The sequence below is a fragment of the Corvus hawaiiensis genome, chromosome 2 (assembly GCF_020740725.1).
Source record: "Corvus hawaiiensis isolate bCorHaw1 chromosome 2, bCorHaw1.pri.cur, whole genome shotgun sequence".
Classification (NCBI taxonomy): Eukaryota; Metazoa; Chordata; class Aves; order Passeriformes; family Corvidae; genus Corvus; species Corvus hawaiiensis.
This window is the reverse complement of record NC_063214.1, coordinates 52780507-52801872: the sequence shown is the minus strand read 5'-3', so window position 1 is coordinate 52801872 and position 21366 is coordinate 52780507. Positions and strand designations below refer to the sequence as shown.

Genomic DNA, 21366 nt, shown 5'->3' with positions numbered 1-21366 from the left:
CTGCAATTTGATTAATAATTCTGTTAATAAGACTGTTTAGAGCTGAGGCAAGGCTTCCTGGGCAGAGATTCCCAGGTCTTCCTCTCCACTCTGCTTTGAGAAGTCTCTTTTGCCCTGTGTCATTTCTGCCAGTGTTCCCGCTTTCCATTAGCTCTTGCAAATAATTATCAAAGGTCTTTGAATCAAAGGTCACTGTGTGGTAAATTTTGTCTCCTGTTAAGTCTCTGGTCACAACTAGTCCTTTTGGAACTCTAATTATCAGGAGGAAAGATGTTGGATCCTTTGGCCATGTTAATAATAGGGCAATGCTAATTTTTGCCTTCCTCATCCTTGGCAGGTACTCTCAGAGCTTCCTCTTGCCAGCTGGGCTGTCTCAGAGAGCAGCTTTCAGGCTCCTATCTGCAACTGTCCCACCAACAGGCAGAACTTCAAACACTATATTTTTCTGCTTGTCCACTCTTTCCCAATCCCTCAGGAAAACAAACAAAAAAGGCCACAGAGAAAACAAAACAACAGAGAAAACACAAAGAAAAGTAAAGAAAGGACCGTTCTTCAGATTAAAAAAGCAAACAGGCACCAAAGCTGGTGATGAAAAACCTCAACCCGCACACCCGCAGCCCCTGGAAGGAGCGGGCAGCAGCAGGAACACAAAGGAACACAAAGCCGCCCCAGCCAGAGCGGGAATCAGCAGTAACTCGGCGAGGCAGCAGCCCAGCGTGTCTCTGTGGCGCAATCGGTTAGCGCGTTCGGCTGTTAACCGAAAGGTTGGTGGTTCGAGCCCACCCAGGGACGGGGCGCGACTGTTTTGTGACGCGCGGTGCCTTTTTCCTTCCCTCCTGCCAGCGGCAGCGGCTGTAACCGGCCCGCGCCGCCTTTATACGGGCGGGAAGCGCGCGAGACCAGCTTTTGGCTCCGGGGCCTGGCTCGTCCTGCTCCGCCGACAGGCGTTCCACCCACAGCCGCATGCTCGCGGCGAGGCCGCGGGTGCTCCCTGCCATTGGTCAAGAGGGACTGCCGGAAATGGCTACAGTGTGTAGGTTTCCGTAGTGTAGTGGTTATCACGTTCGCCTAACACGCGAAAGGTCCCCGGTTCGAAACCGGGCGGAAACACTGTGTTTTTTCCCCTTCCCGTGTCACTGCGGACGTCGTTCCTGGTTCCTCTTTTGGAGCGCGCCAGCGGCCGCCTGGGGGGCACATCCCGCCTTCCTCGGGAGTGGGAGAGGGCGAGCAGTCTCCTGGGCTGCGGCGGGGCCGTGAGGAAGCAGCAGGGGCAGGGCTGGGGCCCGTGCTGAAGCTCAGCATCGTTCCCGTGCACGAGCCCCTCGGCAAACGCGTTTTTCCCCGGAAAGATCGCCAAGAGGAGGGGAAACGAGCATCAGCCGAAACGGTCTGAACATCATCAGAAAACTTGGGACAAAAACTACAACCACTTGCCTTGGGCATTACAGAAGCCCACTTAGATACTAACTTACATAAGAAGAGTAATATAGACCCAGGTCCGGGGAGAAGCGTCTCCTGAGGGTTTCTTTGGCCTCTTTCTGGAGATATATGCTGGAGACACCCGGCCCCTACTTCCTTACACTCCTTTCCCAGCATCTCCTCTCCTTTGTGAGCCCGAAGTCTCCACCGTGCTGTCCTGGGCTGTGCAGCTTCAGCATCTCCCTCACAAACAACTACACCATGTTTGTGCACAGTGTAAAACTAAGCATGCCTCAAACTCCATCAGCCTTGTTATCCCACTCACCTTGTCTTCTCTCTGGCTCTGTCTGCACACTGTCTTAGATCTTTACTTGGACTGGAAGTTCTTCCACTCCGAGGCTGAATCCTGGTGGACTTTAAATAAAGCACAGCATACACTTTCGAGCATAAGCTGCTCGAAAGGTAACGTGCCTTGCTCTGAGCATGAAGGGGCTCACATCAAGAGCAGCTGTTTAGCTTTGCAAAAGGAACACAGACAAGACACAATGGCTCTCCCTGATATATTGTCAGGAAGAGAATAATTATTTAAAGCAAAAACAGTGATAGAAGAATAAATGGCAATAGCCAGCCATTAAAAACATTAAGATCAAAATCAGATTTGTAATCAGCACCACAGTAGATTTCTAGAGCAGTGCTCTAGCAGGTATGCAGCTAGAAATCCATCCAGGCAACTTCTTTGCAGATGTGTTGGTTTATTGTAGGCAGGATGCAAGAAGGCAGCCCTTTTTTTCACCCTTTACTCTAAGAGGTGTTTGAATATATCATCAAGTAGTAAGATCTGAATCACAGTGCTGTCTCTGCAGAGCTGATTCCAAACTCTGAGTGCCACAATTATGCCTTTCCCAAATCACAAGACACAGACTAACAAGGCTCTGCAGAGGGATCTGGAAAGGCTGGACTGAAGGGCTGAGGCCAATTTTGTGAGGTGCAACAAGGCTGAGTGCTGGGTCCTGCTCTTGGGTCACAACAACCTCATGCAGTACTACAGACTGGGGGCAGTGGCTGGAAAGCTGCCTGGCAGAAAAGGACCTGGGAGTGCTGGTCAATGGCAGCTGAACGTGATCCAGCTGTGCGCAGGGGGCCAAGAAGGCCATTGGCATCCTGGCCTGTATCGGCAATGGTGTGGCCAGCAGGACCAGGGCAGTGATGGTCCCCTGTCTTTGGCACTGGTAAGGCCACACCTCAAATCCGGTGTTCAGTTCTGGGCCCCTCACTACAAGGACATGGAGGTGCTGGAGCGTGTCCAGAGAAGGGCAGTGGAGCTGGGGAAAAGTCCAGAACACAAGTCTGATGAGCAGCAACTGAGGGAGCTGGGGTTGTTTAGCCTGGAGAAAAGGAGTCTCAGAGAGCTTATTGCTCTCTACAACTACTTGAAAAAATGGTGTAGCCAGGTGGGGGCAGGCCTTTTTACCTAGGTAGTAAGGAACAGGATGAGAGGAAATGGTCTCAAGTTCTACCATGGGAGATTAGATTGGGTGTTAGGAAAAAATCTCCTCTCTGAAAGGGTGGTTAGCTACTGGAAGAGACTGCCCAGGGAAGTGGTGGAGTCACCATCCCTGGAAGTGTTCAAAATACGTAGATGTGGTATTTGGGGATATGGTTTAGTGGTGAAGATGGCAGTGCTTGAAGCCATTAGACTTTGGGAAATTTATACTAGAACACTGATAAAACCTCCATAATACAGTGCCAGCTTCTGATCACTACCTGTACTTGCTATATGCCCACCTGGTGTACTTCCAATGACAGAAAACTACTACAATACTTTGTGCTCTCTTTATGGCAAATAATAAGCTGCATTTTAAAACTAGTCTTAATACAAAACAACCAGTAATGTTTCAAATTTCAACCAGTTTCTTTAGTCATGAGGTTTTTATTCAACCTCAGCTGAATTCCCACTTGCACAGGATCGGAGGCAGTAAAACATTTATGGAAACAAACAAATCCATACTGCATCATCTTTAGTTTTCTGTTTCAGAAAAAAAAGGCAGCCAGGAACATGCAGTGCCAACAGATTTATTTTCATACCTACTTTACTCTCAAGTGCTATTTGTTTGCTCTTAGATTCTATATGTACCTGGATCCACACTGAATCCCACGCAGCTGCTGACCAAGGACTCCCAACTTCAGTTTGTGGAGGGAGTGCCAGTGGTGACCAGAGGTCCCTCCTTCTGTCTAGGTGTATCTGCACAGCAGGTGTGCCCCCACAACCTCCCTCCTCTGCTATGAACCCCACTATAAACCTCACCATCAGGACCTCCTCATCTTCTAGAGCAGGGTCTCTTCCTCCTGTTGCCTTGTGCATTCTGCATCACCAACCCTGGGCTTGCTGCTTTACTCACCCCCTGGGTCTGTGTTGTGTCCCGAGCCAGTGGTGAAGGAGCTCCCATGTCACAGCTGCAGGTCACTGCAACCCATTCATGGATAAGTCAAACTCTCATTGTGGTCAGCTTTTTTTTTTGTTTTAATTAGGGAATTCACAAACGGGCAAACATTTCACCAGCAGTATGCCAGCTCTTAACATTCAGAATCCATTCATTTGTTTTCTATTGTAACATTACCAATTACAGTATTTGAAACAAAAAACCAGCTCAAGTTCTTCACAAAAACTTACATTTCAAGAATGAAACTATTCACTGCCTGAAGTACCAGTTTGGTAACAATGTACCCAACTGCAGCAGAAATAAGTTGACACCGTGAGTTCAGGGCCAGTGCTAGTTTTTCAAACACTTTTTAAACATAGTTCAAACAATCCAAAACCATTAAAATCTGTAGCCACGCTTTGTAATAGCATTATGTTCAACTGCATGTACTGGAAAAATAAGACTGAGCATTTAATGTTTTGAACTTGGGATCTAAAACAATGAAAAAATGCAGAACAGCTCTAAAAATGCCTGGTATAAAGACTTGCTGATAAAATCCTTATTTCCAAGAACAAGAAAAATGTACAGCTAATCTAACTTGGCATATAATACCCTCAGCTTTGTGTCTATGCATTTAAAAAAGACTCCCATCTAGCAAAATGAAAGCTATACAAATCCTGAAACATCAAGGTGTGAATCCCTCTGCTTACTCACTGCTGTCTTGCCACATTTTTCCATTACTTTCTTCCTACTGACCTTGTCTCTCCTTGGCATCTTACATACGGATGGGGGTGCGCTGCTTGAGTCATGAAAAACTCAGTGACAACAGTAATAGGCATTAACTTACAGTTAAATTAATTCTTAGAAACCTTTCTTTCATTAAATTATTTTGCAGCTCATCTGCAAGGTACATCTGATAGTGATGCAAACTCCGGACTGAATCTTACTAATTCTACTTTAAAAAAATAACCTGGCTCAGAAGAATATTCTGCCAAGTTATATTCACAGTTGCCCAGGATGAAGACTCAGTACATGCTGTAACTTTAAATAGGACATTTTCTACCATGTCTCCATCATTTTTTGGATCCAAGGGGTGTATACATCAACAGGAGCTTGTAGAATAGTAATTCTGTAAGGAGTTGAACAGCAACCTAACAGAATGCCAGCCTCAAGTTTATAATGTTACAAATGATCTTCTTATCAGAGGATGCAAAATTCCCTAATTACAGAAGGTACCTAAAAATTTTTTTTTAAATGTTGGACAAAATAACTTCAGGAGTTGAGTGATCCCATAAAATAAATCACTACTACATAAACAGTATTTCTTACACCATTACATCATCAAGATTACAGAACTTAATTATTTCTCAAACTCACTAGAGTATGGATGTTTTTCATATTAAAAGCAGCAAAATTAAGACTCATAGGAGCTTTTAATTAAGAATCATCATCGTATCTGACAGCTAAAATAACTGCTTCTCAGAAAAATAAAATTAATTAAACCCTGATTTGCTTGTTACAATAAAATGTTAAGAAAAAAAAAATACCTCAAATGTAAATTGTTCAAGTACAGCCAGTGTGCAATTAGTTATATAATATAATTTAGTAGTGCTTTGTTCAAAATATACATAATACTGAAAAAATACTTAAACCCAAGAAACTGAGTATTTATCAAGTTTCAAACAGAGTTTCATCAAAATGAGGTAAATCTATGTCACCTGCCATTGAGCTTGGTGCTGAAATGGAGAACAGGTCTTCGAGGATATCATCTCTTGTAGGACTTTCAAAAGGAAGTTTTTTCACACTGTGTTTGTTTATTGCATCAAGCTCCATATTAGTGTCCTTTACAGGACTGTAGTAATTGTGGTCCTCACTTGTCACTGCTGCCTGTGGCGCACTGGTGTTCTCATCGGACACGGTTGCTGTCACGCAGCTGTCCACCATTTCCATGTACATACACTCATCTTCGCTCTTTGGAGTCTTCAAGGAAGCGACAGTTGAAGTAGGAGACAGTAATTCCGCCAGTATTTCATCAGTGTTATTATGGTCAGTGCACCCTGGCACAGGCTTTGCATTAAATTTAGATTCATTACCTGTGACATCAATCTGATACTGCAGCTCCCTTAAAAAGCTCTGCAGTAACTCACTGTCATTTTGAGATTCAGTTTGCAATGGGGTGCTTATGTCTCCACTCACAGGTTTTTCCTCTTTCATCTGTTCCACTGCTAATCTATCCAGTGAAGCCAATTTCTTCTTTTTAGCATTAAGTTTTTTTAACAATTTTAGGCGAAGTTTTTTTGTTTTGTCACTCTCTGACTCTTCTGCCTTCCCAGAGTTATAGCCAGGTGAAGGGAACTGAGTCACTTTACCTGAGGTACCCAGCGTACTTCCCAACTTATTCCATGTTGGACCTGCAATAGCGGTATGATTTGCTGTTGGAAGACAAGTGCTTTGAGAAAATCCTTTGAAATTTGGTAAAGGATGAGTATTATTACTCTGAGGAGCTAGTAACTTCAGCGTCTCAACTGTTTTCTTTGTACTTCTGCTTTGAAATCCACCAAAGTTACTTGCGCCCTTAATTGGCAGCCGTACTTCACTTGTTTTTTGCACTGAGGGAGTTTTGCAACTTCTCTCATTCTTGAGAGCTGAGGCACTTGAAGGCATAAAAGAAGTATTCTTGTTCAATAATTTTTTTACCCAGCTTCCTACAAATCCTCCTTTTTTGTCTTTGTGTGAAGGCTGAACCGAATTATTGGCACCAGAAGGACTGCCAACTTGAGAATTAACTACAGTTTTGCTTGCATCTTTCAAATCAGGTGATTTTTGTATATTATTTTCTACTGCTAGCAACTTTTTGTTTAGCAGTAGTTCTGAATTCAATCCATGTTCTCTGTTAGCTAAATTAGTTCTGTCATTTGTTCGAGAAGGCGATGAGTCAGATGAATCAGGGTCATGTTTTTTGGGCACAGGAGGAGTAATATTTACTGGGTTCAACTCTTCTAGAGGTAAGCAAATACTGGAATTTTCATACAACATAGATTTATTGTGCATAGCTAGACTAGTTCCAGCAAACTCTCCTGGATATGGAGTGCTAAGTGAAAAAGCTGGTTCCTGCTGTTGTGGTGTGCCCCATCCATCAACAAGGTTATTTCCCACCATCTGTCCGTTCAGCAGCGATTTATCTTCCGAGTCAATTAGAACTTCTTCAAGCATCAGTGTAATAAGATCATCATCTCCCAGATTTTCTAAACCATGATGAACAATACTTTCATCCTCAGCTACTCGCTGCTGTTTCTTCTCCGGAGTCCTCACAGAATCCTCTTTGCGGTGTTCTGCAGGTGTTTTGCCTACAGTGTTATCAAAACCACAGTGCAACACTGTGGAATTTGACTGCACATTATTAAGAGGAAAATCTTCACTATTTTTACTTTGGAACTGTGAATTCAGTTCTTCTGGCACATGGGATGCTTTCTTTTCCCAGATAACAATATGAATCTCTGAAGGAGGAACTTCAAATCTTTTATGTCTCTTGCAATATGGACCCTTTAAATCATCACATTCAAGCCAAGTTCCTGAAAAATAGCAATCAGTGCAGAGACTCAGAGACTTTTAAAATTTAAGTCACTATCCTCACACTTGTCAAGTATTTTTATTAACCCATTCCCCTGACAAGCAGAAGATGGAGGGTTTTTTCCTCCAGAGAAAACTGGGAGACTTCCACTGTAAAAAGATCAAACACAAGAAGAACTTGCAGCAATATTATTACAGGTCAGAGTAGGTCAACCATAAAACAAAGCTAGCTGAGGGTTTTATCGGCTGACACATCTTGTCTGAAAATACCCTCACAGGTCTGAGGTAAGAACCACCTCTCAAGTTTCTCTGTAGACGTTTTCATTGCCTGGGTGGGAAGCACAGTAGCCAAAAAGAAACTGCTCATTTTAATACTCTTGTCTCATCACCTTCAAACTGTTCACAGATCATGAAAGAATATTTTACAGCTTTAAGAATTTGAAAACAGTATATATATGACACATAGGAGGTTCTTAACTAGGCATTTCCCAGCTGCTTCCTCTTCCCATTTCTTTTTCGTCTCTGGCAGTGTGACTTAGACAATTTTCATACCGTCACAACACTTCATAAAACTGCACTCCATTCTCTCCACAGAGGCATGAATATCAAAATATCACCTTTTCACCTTCTCTGATTATGGATCTTTCAAATGGTACAAGCACCTTACTATTAGTAATGTTTCTAACATGGATTTGTTCCTCCCACCCCTGAGGTGCCATAAAGTTCAGAAACAAAAAATAACTTCATTAATTGCTCATAGTACCATAGGTTACCTCGCTTCCAGCCAAGAATGGATGAATCACTGGTTTAAAAATAAACACTATTTGCTCCACAGTCATAGTCAGACTGCTTTTTTAACTTTTACGAAGTTATGAAGGGAAAAACTCTATAGCTAAATTACTTTTTCCAGTGAATCCACTGCAGGACAGCACACTGCTGAACAAATCAGTTAAACCAAGCCAAAACCTTCACCATGAGAAACAAGTTCCCCCAATTATTCACAACATTTTAATATGAAGTTTAGAATGCAGACAAAAGAAATCTTTGTTATTATATATCAACGGTTGAGACTATTGCAGTAACCCATAAAACAGTATTTCATGTAGACTCATGAAATATTATGGTAGATAAGAACCATAAACTTTATCTTATCTCTCTCTTTTATGAGGAAAGGCTGAGAGAGCTAGGCCTGTTCAGCCTTGAGAAAAGGCAACTGAGAGGGGACCTCATCAGTGTCTGCAAGCATCTGACAGGAGGTGTCAGAGGACGGACCAGGCTCTTTTTGGTGGTGCTGAGCAATAGGACAAGAGGCAATGGGCAGAAACTGATGCATGGGAAGTTGCACCTGAACATGAACAAGAACTTCTTTACTGTGCAGTGACTGTGTACTGGAACAGGCTGCCCAGAGAGGCTGCAGAATTTCCCTCACGGGAAATATTCTGGATGCCATCCTGTGCCATGTGCTCTGGGATGGCCCTGCTTGAGCAGGCAAGTTGGACCAGATGACCCCCTGTGGCCCCTTCCAACCTGACCCGTTCTGTGATTCTTACCATCAGGATTCAAAGACCAGCTTATGAAGTGCTTCTTATCTGTTTGGTATTGAACAATAGATGTTATTTGGTAGGTGTCCTCCTCAAACTGAAACGAGTATTTGTCCAGGTTGTTATGTGGCAAGCCTTCCACAAAATGGAACATTAATATTGAGGGTACTCTGACAAAGAAACAGAAAAGAACCAGTTTATTACAATAACAGTGGCAAAAGTTCCTAATGAAAAAGTAAGGCATCTCTAAGAGTATGTGGTTCAGCCCTTACTATTCTACTTTCTCAGAGGACTCTTCAAATTGCACAGTAAGTGCAAAGGGAAAAGAATATCCCAACTGGACATTCCATTTCATTATAGATAGGGGAAAAAAAAGACCACCAAGTAAGGGATTCGGGGAGTGGGGAAAAGTTGAAAAAAACCACCCCTGTGCCATAAACACAGTAGCAAGGGACATCGTTCCCAAGTCAGATAAGTAAACAGATGATCTAACAACTTTCATCCCCAGCAGGGGCTGTGAAAAGGCTGACACTGGATATCAGTTGTCTGTATTTACTACTTGATAGTTAAGTATTTATGACCTAATTCAGACACATGTGCTGGTCAGCATGTTAAACACTGCTCTGTTTCATGTTTAGTAAACACTATTTGCCATTTCAGCTTTTAAGAATGATCTGAAATGTTTAATAATGAGTATTGATCAGAGTTTAAGGTTTAGAATCTCTGCAAACAGAGTAATAGTTTGTTTTCAAAAGTCATAGGTTCAATAAATGAAGTCTCAGAACTTTATGTATGTTACTTTTGAGTTCACATAATCGAACTTACTTTTCCAAGATCATCTGCTGTCTTTGAGATGTATCACCACAGTTATTACATGGTCCAATATGAATAGCGTTAAGTGGATGCCAATCAGCAATTATATTTGTGAATGTTGTTAGTGTTTTCTTCAATCTGGACACACACACACACACACAAAAGGAGTAAGCTGAGGTGGTGATCAGAAAACAATAAATATACATACTTTACCAGGAGAATAAAAGTTATAAAAACATTATGGCAAACCCCAAATTCTATTCATGTTCATGCCATTTGTGTGGAATTCACTGTGACAGCATCACATCCAAGTTAGCCCTGAATTCAGTTCTGCCAAACAGTATCAGTCACAATTTGTTCTCAGCAGCCCTGCGGCCTTCAGTTTCACATTATTTGCTTTTTCTCCCTCTTAATGTTATCTCTGTTTCCTTTCCAACATACAACAGAGTTTGTACCAGGATCTGCATAATTTACTAGCTAATACAGAATCTCGAGGAGAAAGCAGCAACAAATTACCTGGGAATCCATGTTATACAAGGCTTTGTTTTTAAAAACCAGTACATTCATAGCAGAAATTACAGAGAAGTTACATTGTATGAAAATACAATGTATGGGATATTAAAGTGAAGTAACATAGTTTATTCATTCATTAGCCACAGAAAGGACTTCCTCTATATTCAACTGAAACTACATTTTTCAACTATTAAAAAAGCACAGAAGGTAACAAAGGCTTTTCAAGACATCCTATTAACCAGGGCTACATATTAACTTTCAAGAGTAACAGATAGCATTAATCTCATTTCACTTGGGGATCTAGAATTTTATTATATAAACCTAAGATAGTGGAAAGAAACAGATGTTTTTCAAATAAAATTAGCTGTCTTCTGAAGGTGTCTTTCTTTTCCTTCTGACTAAAAGGAGCCTAAATTACTAGCTTGTACCTGCAGCTACACAGAACTCAATTCTCAAGAAATTACTCCCCTGTAATACTATTTTCAAAGAGATAAACTATGTTAGAGAATCTCTGATTCTTTGTAACCCAAATGAATATTCCAGGTATTCCTCAATAGCAGAGGTGTACTAGGCATATATTCTTTAGAACCACAACAATTTGTATATTCTCAGCAAAATATCAGAGTGAGTGTGGCCAGAGACACACACTATTACTTATTGTTTCTTTCTTAATTCATTGATAACGTGGTTTCTTAAGACATGGAATAGCAGTAAACTATTTGCAACTGAAAAAGCAGATCACGTAAAACTTCAACAACAAGCCTAAACTGTATAAACCCTGGAAATCTGAAGAAAACCAACTATTATATACAGACTTTAAAAGGTAAGGTGGAACAGCTATATAGAAGCTACTTATATAAAAATCTCACCGGTCCTGGTATTTGTGGCCACAACATACACATTCAAACTTCCATGAAAATGAATGCAAGAATAGTTTCTCAGCTGGTTGATCCAGCTGTAAGAGTAGCGGAAGTGCAAACACTGGATTCTCCATATTACCTTCAAAGATGGGGCAAAAAAAATGGTCATTAAATATTTGAAATCACCTTTCAGTAACTCAAAAAGGAAGAAGACAAGCTTATTACTATGATTTAAATTTCAGTTATTATTTCAAGGCTCTATTTCTAATTCTCACACCAAAGGAACTGATCCATGTTATTAGGTTGTTATCAGTGACAATTTCATGACTATAGCAAAATTACAAAGACTACCTGCTCTCTAAAAAGTCAAAATGGGCAAAGGACAAACCAGCCAATCATACTGTAAAGTATGTGCAAGTCACCAAAAGAAACAAATGTATTTCCAAACTTTCTTGTATGCATACATATACACATACTTTTATGTATGACATAAAAGGCTTTACATCTAGGGTCTCCTGACAGTAATTACTGAGATGCTGCACTAATTACTTACCCAATTCACACCTAAGCTGAGGCTGAAGTTGTGTAAACATTACGTTTCTGATTTCATTGAGAAGAAATTCTGCTTTCGGAAGAACATCTAAAGAAAAAAATACATATGTCTTCATGTAGTCATGTGTAACAGCCCCCACACCCTTTCACACACATGTACCCCTAGCATGCACTCCCTCTCTGCAAACCAGTGCTTTTCATATTGACCCATACTTGCCTAAGACTTGTTGCTAGAACAGCCAATTCTTGGTATTAATTGATTTGAAAATTAGAGAAGAATTTACACAAGTTACTCACATTTTACTGCAGTCTGCTGACTAAAATCTACTTGATACGACTTAAATTACAACTAAGAGCATGCACCAACAGCTACATAGTAACAATTTTTAATTATAGTGAGACCACACATTAGAAATCCTGCAGATTCAGAGATTAAAAGAAAACTTTAAAACCTAAACACTAAGATCAAAAGCACAAAAATTCGCTTACATGCTTTCTAATGCTATACAATTCAAATAATAAAAGATTTAAAAGTATTGTTTCAGATTAAATACCAATTTCCTAAGTGAGCCTTTAAAATAGTAATTTTAAATTGAAAAACATTTTTTACTTCATATATTAGTATGTATTTTCATTCTGCATGTTGTTTCAACACAAGCACATTCTTTAAGTACAAGCAAGAACATAATTTCTAGTACACAATCATGATCATAACCTGCAGAAGTTAAAGGAAATATTTAGACTAGCTGTTGAAACCGTTTATAACATATAAACTCTGTGTACAGAAAAAAAAGAAGCTTCTCGCAGGTAAATTGCTTTTGTTTTTAAAAACAGCTGTATGCAAAAAACACTGTAAAATCACACAGAGGAGCAGAATAAATTCTACACCTATTCTCCACAACAACACTCTTCATCCAGTTCCCTTTCTACTGTTACCCAAATAAACCGATTTGTTTTGCAGCAATTGAAATGGAAAGGTTTAAGTTCTTTCAAACAACGCTGTATACCAACACTTAACATTCCTATTTAAGGGTTACTGCTCATCAGAGCTCTTTTGCAAACACTGCCCAGCAGAGAAAAACACCTCAGACAGCTTCTAGCAGAGAGCTTCCCAGTAACAGCTGAACACCTAAACTCAAGCAGCCTGACTTTCTGGCAAGCACAGTACATGAACTAGTTCAGAATATTTTGGAGTTTTCTCTCCACTTTATAACATGGACTAAACCACTTTTGATACACATTATTTTTCCCAGGAGAGATAGGACATTCTTCAAGTTACCTGTTCTGTGACTGTGGTCTATATTCAAACACATAGAGTCCAACAGAATGTCCATTGAAATTCATGAGAGGTACTGGCTAACCAGAAAGCTTTATTACTTCTGTAACAGATGATGTCATAGAAGTTTAGACTTATGACACCAATGGTCCAGTTCAAGAGAAATAAAAACCCCATGATCTTAGTTTAAGAGTCTTAAACAGAATCCACAGAACAGAAAATGACTAAAGGCCACACCAGTAGAATACAGTGACATGTCCTCCTCTGAGTGCAGCTGTGCTGCCTCGAAGATTTCCCCCAGCTGCCCATCACAGCCCTGAGCTTAGAGGCTACAGTCCTCCAACCTGTTAAGCTGAGCTGACCTGTTAATCCCCTGTTAAGGGCTACTGAGTACTCACTAACCCTTTCCAGACCATATGATCCAGGTTAATGTGTTTGACTACTTCTGACTAAAACAGGTTAGGAAGTGCTGTCATCTACAGCAGCTTCCAAACCTCAGGGGAAGCATTCCTTCAATGAGCACAGCTGGAGCCAGAAAAGAATGTATGTTCCCAGTGATGCCTTAAGAGGCCTCCCAGAAACAGAGACTAGACAGGAGCAAGGGAATAAAGTAGGTATTTATTTGAAAGGCCTTCAAAGGTAACCTCTGGGGAGCCTGAAGCTATTCTTAAAATGGACCCCAAGATGGACCCCAGGTCACAAGTTCTTCACTGTGTTATAGGTTTGGTTCATTTGCATAGCAGGGTTAATTCTCCAATTAAAGCTTCAGTTTTCCCTGCAGTTTACCCCCCCATAGCAGCTCTTTGGTTTATCCTTTTGAGCCTAGGACAGTCTTGGTGTCCTTGGAAAGCAGGGCCGGAGAGGCTTTGTTATGTCTGCCTAGCATGAGAGAGCAGAAATTAACAGGCTACAAGAAACTTCAGAGTCACACACCAAGCAGTACAGAATTTGAAAAATGTAAAAGTTAAAACCGAAGGCATCACCAGCTTTACTATTTTTGATGTGACAAGGCAACTCCCATTTACACAAGGATATAAAACACAACAGAAATTATTCTGAAGATTAAGATTAGAACAGTATCCCAAAATGTTAGGCAACACAGGGGAAGGAAACAAAGCAAGGGTGAACTAAATAAATAATTCATAAAATCTTTATGTTGGTTGTGACCAAAAAAATTCAAGAGATGCTTGGTGTTCAAAGACAGCATGTTTGCCCCAAGAAAAACAATTTTGGATGTTACCAGGATTTTGCTAGATAAAGCACACTATTCTGCTAATTCATGGTAATAGTTGTATCTTTTGTGATCTTGAGATACAATGGAGGCATTTATAAGCGTGCTGTACTAAATTCCACGTATTTGTAGCAGATCAGTCTGACTATGAGAAAACAGCAGCTATGTTTACTCACCTCTCACTTTGCTCCTTTTACAGGTATTCAGAAGAACAGATGCTTGATTATATTTTGTTAAGAGTTTCTGGAGTAAACATTTTCCATTGTTATATTCTTCTGCTAGAGCAAATTTTAATGTTTCTAAGTGTACCAGTGCTGACAAAATACAATCTAACCAACAAAGATTATGTATGTTTCTCCACTGAAGACACAAATCTCTGTCATTAGTGGAACCTTTATCCTCTTCAAGTGAAATTTCAGATGCTGTTGATAAAAGTTCAGAATTTGGCAACAGTTGTGTTTTGGGACTAGAAGTCTTTGGTGGAGTTTCTTGGTAGTTGTTGGTCTTGGTGGCTGTTTCGAAATCCACCTTCGGCATGCAGGACCCCACATGGTTGCCAGGGTTTTGCTGGTCATTTTGTAATACATCATGTAGGCTTGCCTTGGGAATACACAAACTATTCTGGTAGCATTTCACAACAGAGTCTGCATTAATGGTGGGCTCAACACCGAGCACATTGTTAGCTCTTGCTTTTTTTGGATCTGCTTTGACAGCAGAAAAGTCACTGGTTTCACCCAATTTCCTTTTCTTATGAGTAGATGGAACTTGATGATTTTCTGAACCAGTAGATGTAATTATGCTGTTTAATGGTTTATAACCAAGTGGGTAGATACACTAAAGGAAAGAAAGAAGGTTACAGTGAAATCTTCAAAGAAATTTCAGGTGAACAAGAACTAAAGAAAGTACAAAACATGCTTTCAAAATGGAACGTTGAATCATAGTATCATAAAATAGCTTGGTTTGAAAAGGACCTTACAGACCAGCCGTGGGCAGGGACACCTTCCACTAGACCAGGATGCTTAGACCCCCATCCAACCTGGCCTTAGGGACTTCTGTAAACTGATATTTTAATTAAATCAATACATATATTCAACATGTGTATGACAGGAGGAAGGGTGTTACAAGACACTACTGTCTTAGAACCAACTGTGAAATAAATATATCAGTAGTGATAATTCAACACTACTTTTCCAGTAAGCTCTTCCAACTTCTGCAAACAACATAGTTGTGCTAAGGAGAGTCCTCTTGCTTTATTCTGCTAAATCCATTCCTTTAGGATACAGACTGGACATTATTATCTCATGCCTAGGAGACTACTGGTGCCCAAACTTGCAGGGTATCTTTCAGGCTAGCTCAATGACCAGGTGGCAACCAGAATATAGACAAATCTCCATTTACCAGTCTCCAGAACTATACTATAATTAGTTAAAAGCAGGAAAGAATGGGAAAAGCAACTCTGAGACCCATAGCTAGTCTAGTTTCTACTAATTTAAGGATACCAGTCTGTTTGGGATTGCTATACCCTCCCCACATACATGGAGCAGTGAAGGGAGAGGCAGCAAAATCACAACTCAAATATTAAGCAGCACAGAAATCCAGTTAGGGTTAAAATTTAAAAAAAAAAGGGGGGGGGGGGGCGGGGGAAGGAAGGCAAGACATTGTAATTACAATTATAAATCTATTTGCATTACCTAGACTTAAAGAAGGAAAAATGGGAGACTCACATCTGCTAGAGTCATGCACTGGTTACATGGATCATCAAATATTCACCTTCTACTCTGACTTGTACAAAAATTTATTTAGTACCACTTGTGGTCCCTTGTTACATAAGAAGAACTCTCCTTTATTTCACTTTAATTTACTCTCTTTAATCCTTTAGGGTAGCTACCTGTGCCTAAACACTGCATATACACAGGTTAGTTCTGTTTTTCCCTATATGCAAGCAAATACCCTGCAGCATACACTCAGAGGGGTCCTATTTCAACAGTCTGCTTACCACCAACAAAATCATGGACTTAGAGAGGTGTAATTCCTGAAGGTAAAGGCCTCTGCAGGGCCAAGTAAAACTCTTTATTAGTGTAATACCTGAGGATTTTCACAAAGAAAAATGGACTCCTGAAAATTAAGGCGGTAAGTCCGTAAACCTTGGATCTGACCCTTCTCTTTGCAGACTGGACAATACTCATGTGCAGGTGTTTCCACAGGATTACAGTTCTAAAATAAAAACAAACCAAGAAAGATAAAGCAACATAAATTTATGTATTTCATACATTATCCCAAGGTAAGACATACTTATCAAGATACACAATCATTGTTCAACTTCTAGATATAATACAATATAAAAAAGCAAACTACATTGGTTTCTTTTTTATTATTTTTAATATATTTGTATGGTACCATGTTTTAAATAAATTTATGTTTTTATTTAAATATTCAAATAAGGTGTCTTTAACAACACAATTATGCACATTTTATTCTACTTGAACTGAACCATAGGACCCTTATTGCCAGGGAACACAAGCTCAGGTCTTTGAAAGACACACTAATTTTCATAGGAATGCAAACAGTTGTAAAAATAGTGCCAATAAAAACACATAGGCACGTATTTACTTAAAATAATCTTTCGCCATTTTTATAGATTTCCGTGGAAAATAATTTTGGGGTTTTTTTTTTTGTTAAATTAAGACCAATTAGAAATCTCTCAAAACAGAGAAAAATATGAACTTTGCACATATGTAAAACAAGTTTCAACTGACTTTTCCCAAATACCCCACCATGTGGAGTGTCGATTTCCCTATACCAGTCCCTTCTCCAATCACTTGCAAACCATTTGTAGTCTTCTGGGTATCCATCATTCTGAGCCACTGGCTAACTTATGTCACTTGTAACAATGTCATGATCACTAAGGGTTTTTCAAAGACTCCTGAAAAATAAGAAGTGAATAAAACAATTAAAGAAAAATTAGATTGAAGTTTGGGAAAAAAAAATACGAACAACAATGCAGATTGCATAATTTGTGGAAATTAATTCAGAAGAGTAATTCCTAAACTGAAAGCACTTTTTTTTGTTCTAGTGCAGACTATGAATTCAAAACTTTGAATTAAGAACTACAGGGACCAAATCCTGCTCCTGTTGACTTGAAACCAACTAAAATAAATATATATCTCTTCAGGATGCATGAGGACATTAAGTTGAATTGCAAAGTCATCCATGTAGCATCTTTCCTTCAGCCATAGCTGTTGCCTTTTCATACTTCAATGGAAAACATTCTCTCCCACACCATGATGTCCTTTCAACCCTTTTATACAGTACAGCAACAAGTCCTCACAAAAAGAAAAAAATTCTCCAGGCATTCTTGAGACCAGTATAAATACTAGTTCAACCTAAACCTACTTATAATATTTGGCAATGAGAAACCCTACAGAACTGCATGGAATGCTAAAAACCAACAGAGCATGAATTTAAAAAGCACAGTAGAAAAACACAACCACTCATTTCAAATCAGACCTCAATGGCAACTTAAGAGTAGGTCAAAATGAGATGATGTCCTAATGACACTTTCAATGTGTCCAGCAGCACTTTTCAGAATTATCAGGCTGCAGCATGTAAATAGAGTATTCCCTGGCTTATGAAACTAATGGTTGTAATAGAAGGCAAGAACATAAAAATATCAATCCATGTGTCTTAGAGCACATTAGGCTTTCAAAGTAATGTGGTAGGGTGCACAAGGAACAGCACGGTCCAGGGCTCACACAAGGTGAAAATTAATGAATTAGCTCAAGGTATAAAAGCTTGTGTGAGTATAAAGGAAAGACAAGCACCCTGACTTTTCACATAGTGGCAACAGCACTACCACACTGCCACTCAACTCTGTTATCATGTATTTAGTCTAGCCAGGAAGTTGACTTGTTTTATACAAGTTGTACAGATAACAACCTTTATCATAGGATGTATCATACTAAAATACATAACTTTACTTTTCAAGGGACTTTTAGTCAATTCCTTGGTCTAATGCAGTCTCAGCTCTCCAGAGTAAATAAAAAACAGATCACATGACAGAAACTCCTGAGAAATTTCTCACCGCAAAAATTCAACACACACTCAAAAGGTTAATAACACTAAGAACCTGCAGGTTGTTCCTTTTTAAGCATGCCTTGGTTTTAGAAAACATACTTATTTCTTTGCAAGGCCCTGTAAACCCTGTCAGGTCTCTCAAAAGGAAAGCAAGTTGGTTTTTTCTGGTTATGTTCAGTTTGTTACTTCTGCACTGTTCTTTTTAAAGCTTAAATCTTGAGATGTATAAGATGTTCTAAGATGCACAATACCTCCCCCAGCTATAATCACCCAGCCAATAGTACCACAGTACTGGAATAATGACTTTTGTTGCTCTTACAAAGATGATAACGTTTTTTAAAAATTATTTATCCTTTTAGTTCAAAAAGAAACACAACAAGCAAATAAAATGGGTCTGCCAGTACTAGATATACAGAGTGGTAGGAAGAGGTCTGCTTGTACTCTTCAAAGTTTCTAATATTACAGGAAGTTACTGGTGATATCTGCACAATGTACAAAAATTGGGCATCAGATCAACATTGCCAAGAAAAGCAGCAAAGCAAAAGACTGCTGCATCAAGCACTGCAACATCTCATTGCAGCCACACGCAACAACTGCATTACAGATGGGAAAGTACACAGGAATGCACGTTCAAACTTACTGGGTCATGTTCTAAACAATTAATGCTACTTTCCATCTTTAAGTCTGAATATGGAAAAATGTAATGCAAAAATATGCTATGGATGTGACTTAATTACCCTCATGCTGTAGCTACGCTTCCTTGAGTAGATGAGTTGATCTAACAACTTGCTGCTGCAGAATAGGGGCATCTTTTTTCTATTTCCCTCCCCTCCACGATCCCTGACAGCTCACACCCTCATCAGACTTTCCATGAGCTAAATGAACTCACAAAACAGCAGAAAACTTAGTAAAGCACAAGTTTTTCTGCTATTCCAGGGAGTTAAATTGGCCTTCAATGACCTAGGAGGGCAGAAGACAGAAAATAAGGAAATGATGAAGGATTGGAAACATATGGACTTGAACTGTTAAATGGCTAACAAACTGGCTGGATGGCCACATCCAAAGAGCCACAGCTCAATGTAGCAAGCACAAACCAGTAACGAGTGGTGTCCCTCAAGGGCCCATATTGGGGCCAATACTATCTTCAGCCATGAGACACAGACTGTGGGATCCGGATTCTGCCCCTCCACTCTGCTTTGCTGAGATCCCATGTGAAGTGCTGGGAACTGTGTAATGATGTGGACCTGCTGGAACAAGTCCAGAGGTGGGCCTCTGACAAAGACATCACAGGACTGGAGTGCCTCTCCTATGAAGAAAGGCTGTGAGAGTTGAGATTGTTCAGCCCAGAGAAGAGAAGGCTCTGGGGAGACCTTACTGCAGCCTTTCACTACTTAAAAAAGGCTTATAAGAAAGAGATAGAGAGCTTTTACCAGGATCTGTAAAGTACAATGTGCAGTTGTTCTAAATTAAAAAAGGCAGATTTAGATTGGATGAAAGGAAAAAATTCTTTATAATCAGGATAGTGAGACACTGGGAGAGGTTGCTCAAGGAAGCTGTGGATGTATCATCACTGGAAATGTTCAAGGTCAGGTTGGACAGACCTTAGAAGAACCTGGTCTAGTGGAAGGTGTCCCTGCCCACAGCAGGGGGGTTGAACTAAATGATCTTTAAAGGTTCCTTCCAGCCCAAACCATTACACAATTCTATGGTAAAAGGGACCTGGGCTTTTGAGGATAGCTGTACCTTGTGAAACAGTACTTTATGAATTAGAATGAGTTACAAACTGCAAAAAGAAGGCAACAACACTGATTACACTACAGTGAAGAGAACATCTCCTTGTTTAAAGGCTAAAATGAGGCTTTAAAATGACCTTTCTGTAAATCACCTTGCAAGTCTTGTTTCCTTCATCAAGGGCATATTGAAACGATTAAAAGAAACAAAAGTGAGGGGAAAAAAGTCTTGTTAGTTAGATTTGCATTCTTTACACAAAAAGAAATCAGAGTATTAAATTTTTTTCTTTATCTGAGGTCATAACAACAAATATCTAAATCACAGTCCCTCCCTCAAAAACTGGCAGTTTTGGCCACAAAATGTATTTTGTTATATGCAACAGTAACATCGTTCCTGTCAGAAAGCAACTCTCTCTCTACAGCACAGCCTGTAAGTACTGGGCAGAACTGCAAACCTCCATGGTGTGGGAGCAAACACAAATTCCTTTCCTGAAAATAGCCTAACATAGACTAAGCAAATAAAGCTGATGACATTGCAAAACAAACCAGCATGCAACATCATTACTCCACTGTTCTAAGAGCTTCTTCTACAGTCAGACTTCTCTGAGACCTCTACATAAACGCTTTTATGGGTGTATGACAAGGGATGGGAACTACGTCTTGCTGACAAATCATTCAGTCCTTCTGACACAAAAACGCGAGTGTGGGAAAAACCCAGCCTAAACTAGTGCAGTTTATTATAGCTGCAGCTAAGAGATGCAAGATTTCAGGAAGGCAGGCGATCTGTGTCCCAAGGCAACATAAATGAGAGGCACGGGGGGTGGATGCCACCTAACCAGCGGTCAGGGCAGGGCCGGCCCAGTGCGGGGCTGCTGCCCGCCCTCCCTCCCTCCCTCCCGCACCGAAACGTGCTCGGCTTTTTCAGATCAACATATGGTTAAACTGCCTCCTGAGTTCTTATTCCACATCCAGAGTGATCCACATGCTACCGAAAGACTGCAGAACGAAAAAGCGTTCACAGAGTAATCGCCGAACACGAGAAAACCGTGCCACGGGCGGATGTGTGGAGACACACGCGGTACCTCCCCGGGCACATGCATCCCTGACGAGCGAGGCACGGAGAGCCCGCACCCTTCACCGCACTGCTACTGACATGAAATACTCAGTCGGCATTTCGGGACCCGCGAGACCCCCCCCGCTCTCCGCCCCGGCCGCACCGAAGGGTCAGGACAGGCCAGGCCCGTCGCGCTCGGCGCCAGCCGCCTCCCGGCCCGCCGGGCTCAGCGGCCCCGCTCTCACCTACGGCCGCCGCCGCTCCCGGCTCCCGCCGCAGCCCCAGACCCCGCCGCGAGTGGCCGCCGCCGCTG

The 21366-nt window shown here is 40.7% G+C and overlaps 1 protein-coding gene and 2 non-coding genes across 4 annotated transcripts; 2 read left to right on the top strand and 1 right to left on the bottom strand.

Annotated features, from left to right (window-relative positions):
• The first annotated feature begins 718 nt into the window (after positions 1-718).
• Positions 719-792, top strand: TRNAN-GUU. The gene has a single exon. It is a non-coding gene; the product is annotated as a tRNA-Asn (tRNA).
• A 245-nt stretch (positions 793-1037) lies between these two features.
• On the top strand, positions 1038-1110 carry TRNAV-AAC. Its single transcript has one exon. It is a non-coding gene; the product is annotated as a tRNA-Val (tRNA).
• A 2812-nt stretch (positions 1111-3922) lies between these two features.
• USPL1 (ubiquitin specific peptidase like 1) lies at positions 3923-21344 on the bottom strand. Of its 2 annotated transcripts, XM_048295002.1 has the most exons (9): positions 21299-21344; positions 16952-17118; positions 16281-16409; positions 14372-15029; positions 11690-11776; positions 11146-11275; positions 9776-9901; positions 8960-9120; positions 3923-7411 (listed from the first exon to the last, which is right to left on the bottom strand). In XM_048295002.1, exons 2-9 carry the CDS (start codon positions 17048-17050, stop codon positions 5511-5513), a joined length of 3291 nt encoding a protein of 1096 aa, XP_048150959.1. In that variant the 5' UTR covers positions 17051-17118; positions 21299-21344; the 3' UTR covers positions 3923-5510. The 2 variants fall into 2 exon arrangements, with proteins under 2 accessions (XP_048150959.1, XP_048150960.1); XM_048295003.1 differs by lacking the exon at positions 21299-21344 and having other exon boundaries at positions 17023-21257.
• Positions 21345-21366: the final 22 nt, after the last annotated feature.